Source organism: Anneissia japonica, unplaced genomic scaffold, assembly GCF_011630105.1.
Source record: "Anneissia japonica isolate Jap-2015-1 unplaced genomic scaffold, ASM1163010v1 scaffold288059_len961885_cov194, whole genome shotgun sequence".
Lineage (NCBI taxonomy): Eukaryota > Metazoa > Echinodermata > Crinoidea > Comatulida > Comatulidae > Anneissia > Anneissia japonica.
The window spans coordinates 172370-178755 of NW_022740566.1; the positions used below are offsets into that span (position 1 = coordinate 172370).

Here is a 6386-nt window from a genome sequence, read left to right on the forward strand (position 1 = left end):
CCCCCCCCCTGGCGCCACCACTGACGTGGCTGAAACGGCAGAAGCTTCTATCTAGTATCAATTGAGTGTTAAAAGGTATTACATTCAGCCGTCTTGAAAATTTATAAGGTAAAGACACGTGACTATTCACATATGTCTTCACACTGGGCACATCTGAGACGTATTTAGCAATGGTGTTATGGATTTAACAACAACCCTCAATCAATATTTACAAATTAAATTATTTTTGTCCGACATATGGTTGAAATATTTCTTATATAAAAAAATATTTGATTGACAGATCCTCTATACATGGTACTGGAGTACGCCCCCAAGGGTGAACTACAGAACTTCCTGAGACGCAACCGGCCACATACACCAGGCGCTAAACCACCAATGTCGAAGAACTTAATGAACTTCGCTGTGCAGATCGCTAAAGGGATGACATATCTTCACCAAAATAAGGTACTTTCTGTCGGAATTAATTTAGCCAATAAGTGTCATCTGCCTATTTAAAACATCGGTTGTAATTAACATGTAATATAAATTGACCTCTACCAAGGAACAGGAATTAATTATGCATCTTCCCGATATGAAAAAGTACAGTATTAGACATTTGCTAAGATTAAAAGTCACAAACAATAAGATATATAAAAAAAAATGTTAATAAGTAGGATTATACATGAACCCACAAAAACAAATTATGCAAGTTATAACAAAATTGTTAATTAAAAAAAACATTAATATTGATTATACTTTATTACTATAACCGTAAAATTGTGTGTAGGTTCAAAAAGAATCTATACCTGCATGTAGAATATTATATAAGCCTCTTCGAAAAGTTACACTTCTAAGAAATACTAGCATGTAGTGATAGATAATAGAGCATCTATATTGATATTTTTTTCAATTTTATTGATATATTTTTGATATCTAATAAAAAAGATCAGCCATGGAGAATTGACTACTGGAAATGTGTTGCTCGGAGACAGAATGATCTGCAAAGTGTCGAATGTTGCTCGTGTACGGAACGTTGTTGAGAATGTTGCTGATGTAAGTTTCAATGCTTCAGCTAAACTTTTATCTAAAGTAATAATTCACCAAGTGAAATATGTACTGTAATTTCAACGTCTGTTTTGTTACAACTTGTCGTCAATAATTAGTATCGAATTACAAATTGAATAAACTACTAGACGTTCTTTAATTATTTTAAACCATAATCTTTATAAATACATGTCTAGCTTACCTCAGATGGTCAGCTGATAATCGGAAAAATCTTAAATAATTATCAAAAAAATATGATCCTCTATAACCCAAATCTCATGTTGTTTTTAGAAAGTCGAAATGTCTATTAGGTGTCGCAGGATTATAACCCAGAGTAGGTCTATTGAGATTAAAAAGCAAGTATTTTCTTAATGAAAAATATATAAACACAAAAAAACATAATAACTAAACATTTTTTTACCTCCTTCTTCACCAAGGGACGTCTTGGTTTAAGGTGGATGAGTCCAGAATCTATATACGCAAGCGTTCAAACTGCGCAGAGTGATGTTTGGTCATTCGGTGTTCTTCTCTGGGAGATTGTTAATTTCGGTATGTAAACATTCACTTTACTATTTACTTGATATCACTGGTTTTATCAGATTTTCCATACAAAGTTATGTGGTACTGACGTCACAAAACGTCTGCCTGTCGTCTGTATCAACTTTTACCACCACCTGTCAGGCTTTAACTCAATGCAATCTCAAGCAAATGGTGAATCAGTGAACAGTGTCACCACACTGTAAAACAAAAGATCAATTAAATGAATAAATATCTAAACACATCATATTATCTGTGTATTTAATAAAAGCCTACAAATTAGATTTTAAAAAAAATAATAATGATGCCATTGTGAAGGAATAGTAACCTCTTTCAGGCAGCAGAACCAGTGTTTTTCTGTTGTGCATCCATAATATTCAGGCAAACGTATCTGAATAAATTCGTATACACAAATTGTTATCTTATGATTATATTAATAACATGATATAGGATATGGATCAACATCATAATATTCACATACCGGTAGGTTTTCCTATACTAATGCTCTTCTACACAATCGTTTTACAACTGATTCATTCAATATTGTCAAAATGTTAAAATTAATTTAGTTCTGATTATATAACAGGACTCCCATTTAATTATACCAATGTTTTTGTTCACATAGGCTCGACACCGTACCCAGATATGTCTGGAAGGGAGATCAAATCTCGCATTAAAATTGGATACCGCATGCCACAGCCGTATTGTTCAAAGGAACTGTAAGTATTTTATCTTGAAGATGCTACTAATCTGAAACTTTGGCCTTCTCTTTCACAGTTCTAAATCAGATTTAAATTATTTATATGTACTTACTTAGGCTATTGAGTACTAGTCGTTTCTATTGAATCGCTACTAGCTTACATGAAGACTTGAGCTTCGTGTTCATGAATATTTTCAGTTGTTTTTGTCCGCTCATTGTATGATGTAATTACAGGAACGTATGCAGTGTTTAAATTAAGATAAACAACGCAGATCTCTATCGATATAATAAAGTATATGTATTTAAAGTGTAAATTAATGATATTTGTGCAATATTAGAAAAAATATATAATAGCTGTCTATTGTTTAACCAAAGCTTTCTAATAGACGACTAAGAAATATTATCAACAAAAACCCTCAAGCTATTTCCTTGGCGTAACTATATTATATCTTAAAGTGAAATCAGCAATGACAATGACAAATCATATTTTCATTGATTCACAAACGTTATCAGAAATACAATAATTGTATTTTCATCTAACTATCAATACATGGAAAAACAAGCTGCCTTAGAAATCACTAATATAAAAATCATCAACTCCTGTGTATGGATGTCTCGCGGGCCCCACTACTGCACCTGTACCATGTACATCAGCTGCTGGTGTCAATATAAACCCCCACAAGGCCAGGCACGTGTTGACTGCATGTCACTATATGAAACATAGTAAAAACTCTTTAGATCTTCCCTTGTGAGTCACACAGTTTGCGACTGCGCAACAGAAAGTAAGCAGTCAGTTTAAGATGAGCGCATGCTCATAAGGTTAAACAGTCCAACTGGATGACGGCTGTTTAATACACAGCATAATGCTTTCATTTTCTATTACCTGTCCTGGAATAGTTTTTAACTGTCAGCCAGAATTTTCCCACGACTTTACCGCCTTTTATTTATCACAAAATGCAAGCCTAATATCAATTGCCTGTCGATATTTTTTTTTTTTGAATCTGTAGAAATTAAGAATATATTGTTCTTTTGAATTTTAAATTTAATAATCTGGTATCCTTAATATCTGCTCAGCAATAATGATTCGATCGAATTTAATTATATAAAAAGTAGAGCTGGAGTAATAAACTATTAGACTTACAAAAACATTATCCTCAGTATTTTTGCATATCATTGTGTTATTAATTATTTGTTCTAATAAGGTACAATGTGATGATGTACTGCTGGAATGAAGATCCCAGTAAAAGACCGTCATTCAAGGCTCTTGCCTCAATGCTCTGGAAGATGAATGCAGAAGGAGTAGTAAGTAATACAAGCGCTAATGCAAAAGTATATTATTGTGGCTCTGAACCATGCTTCAGGAAAATAACTTTAAGAAAAATAAAGAAAATAACTTTCTATTTAACCATTGTCTTTTAAAATTTCAATTTGCAGCTCAATGTCAGGTCACTAGTCAAACCTTTATTGCCCTTTTAATACAAAAGGCTTCGTCTAAAGTGGGCTTTATGTTGCTTCCAGTCACATGTATTGAAAGTTTACCTTTTTATGATGACAGTGCAAAACAATATCTACACCACACAGATGCACTCTTAACTAACATATTTTTTATTTTTCGTCAATGTACATGTTTATAATTACTATTGTTCTTTACTAAGTAAAGTCACGTGAGTACACAGCCACCTCTCCATGTACATCTGCCTTAAAAATATTTATCCAATTCTCGTCACTTCCTTTCAATATCCACAAAACCTTCTCCATACCGGTGAAAAAGATGTTTTCGAAGAAACGATGAAGAAACAAAATAGATATATCTGAACTACACAGATGTTAATCATTTCACATCCTGCTCCGTCAAAACACAAGACAATGCTTCCAGTCACATGTTTAATGCCATGCCTTAGGCCTACCTGCACGAGGCAACACGATGCCCTGGAGACAATTTGCTCCCACTGAACACCCATTTATGACCCATTAAAATATTGAAAGTTTACCTTTTTATGATGACAGTGCAAAACAATATCTACACCACACAGATGCACTCTTAACTAACATATTTTTTATTTTTCGTCAATGTACATGTTTATAATTACTATTGTTCTTTACTAAGTAAAGTCACGTGAGTACACAGCCACCTCTCCATGTACATCTGCCTCAAAAATATTTATCCAATTCTCGTCACTTCCTTTCAATATCCACAAAACCTTCTCCATACCGGTGAAAAAGATGTTTTCGAAGAAACGATGAAGAAACAAAATAGATATATCTGAACTACACAGATGTTAATCATTTCACATCCTGCTCCGTCAAAACACAAGACAAATAGACAACCCATTTCCTGTATATAACCTGGTCCACATTTGGTTCGATTAATACCTCCCTCTGGAAATCCATATTGTTGTAGTGCTGGTCACGTGAATAATATTCTTGCTTTGTTTTGGACACGTGTTTACCAATTTTATGACACAAATATCGATGTTTTATGGATAAAATCCTCTTCGATTAATCATGAATGTTCACATTTCATTCACAAACAACTTACCGTACATTGGAACATGTGTTATACTATCATTTCTTTGGATTTGTACCCATGACAATACAATTGGAAGTCAACCAACTAGACAATTAACTTATTTTATTATTTAACTTTATTATTTAAATATAAAAATAAAACGTTTGTTTGCCATAACAAGAAGCTGTTTGTTTTATGCATTTAATTTTGATTTCATTCACACACCAAATAATTAACATATCTTACGCTTGTCGTTCAGTTAAGATGTATTTCATGGATAATTGTACATTTAAATTTTATTTTATTTTCAGGAACACGTTCATGTTAAAGATTTTGACCCCAAGCACTGTGTTGATATGGATGACTTGCGCCCTCACACACCAGGGTCTGTTGCATTTTAAATGTAAATCAACTTGTGAACTTGTGAAGTTTAAATATTTAAATTTAAAGATCATACTATTTGTAAATTAGAGCAAATGTTTCATGAACAAAAGAAATATACGAATAATTGTATATATTTATATTATTTTCAGACAATTATTATTCTGTACAGGTTTAAAATGAATGTAGTTACAACATGTAATAAAGAACAGTGCATGACGTGTAACAATTGCTGACAATGACAAGTGTACTAATGTCATATAGTATAACCTATTTATTGAAAAGGACGCACTTAGAAAACTCTAGAATCTTCTTTAATCTACAGTCGTAAGATTTTTGTGGGCATTTCCTGCTGTTTTCCTTTTAAAAACAAATGTACATTCTTACGGTTAGCTGCACTCCCGACTTGCAAACGAAAACGCTCGTTTCGATGCGTTTGATAATTTTATTAAGATTATGTGTTATTCACTGTGTTAATATTCAAATTATTGATATTATCGTGCATTCCTAATACACAAATAATGATATGTAAGCATATGTTAGGTTCACTCGCTCGTGTAAGATTATTTACCTCATAATTATTAAATGAACAGAATACTCAAGTGTTGTTATTACAACAATTAAATAGGTATTTTTCCTGCATGCAACATTACCACAAAGAAAATCAATTTAAAAACTAAATTGTTCATTTTAACGAAACGTAAAGATTTTCAACTGCAGCATAGACATTTGTGTATTTAAATATTTATTTATGCTGGTATGAATAAAACCATTCAGAACTGTGTTAGAGAAGCTTGAATGACCCGATCCATCCAAGGGGTCATTAGTCTGAAGAAAATGACCGAAACAGTTGCTGAAACCGTTGCTCAGGTAAGCAACTAAGTGGTTTATTAAAACAGATAATTTTCCTACTATACTATTGAAGCAGATGAAATTCTTTGAGACGAAATCTACATGTTTTACAAAATAATCTATTTATTTTCGAACAATTTTACAAGGCTAAATATCAATGCGTTGAAGTCGCGTTCACATATTTTTCAATCGCATATAAAGACGTATATTTGAAGTAAAGATATTTGGCAGTTAATTGTATTTTAAGTAAACCAATTTTCGTGTATGGATGTACACATTTATCATAGGTGTTGATTTTTGGCCTAATAAACTCTAGTGCTTATATTTCTGTGTAGTAAGCGTTTTATATATTATTATTATTTATTATTATTATTATTATTATTA

The 6386-nt window shown here is 32.3% G+C and overlaps 1 protein-coding gene across 2 annotated transcripts in view; it reads left to right on the forward strand.

Annotated features, from left to right (window-relative positions):
- The window catches only part of LOC117118260 (tyrosine-protein kinase Shark-like), a 22097-nt gene extending 15720 nt beyond the window's left edge, over window positions 1–6377 (forward strand). Inside the window, exons 16-21 of one of the 2 annotated variants that reach the window (XM_033262808.1) lie at window positions 281–444; window positions 925–1032; window positions 1461–1572; window positions 2186–2279; window positions 3463–3562; window positions 5081–6377. In XM_033262808.1, the coding sequence (XP_033118699.1) occupies window positions 281–444; window positions 925–1032; window positions 1461–1572; window positions 2186–2279; window positions 3463–3562; window positions 5081–5170 (668 nt within the window). In that variant the 3' untranslated portion in view covers window positions 5171–6377. The remainder of the gene's footprint in view (window positions 1–280; window positions 445–924; window positions 1033–1460; window positions 1573–2185; window positions 2280–3462; window positions 3563–5080) is intronic. The other variant, XM_033262809.1, reaches the window with a different exon arrangement.
- Window positions 6378–6386: the final 9 nt, after the last annotated feature.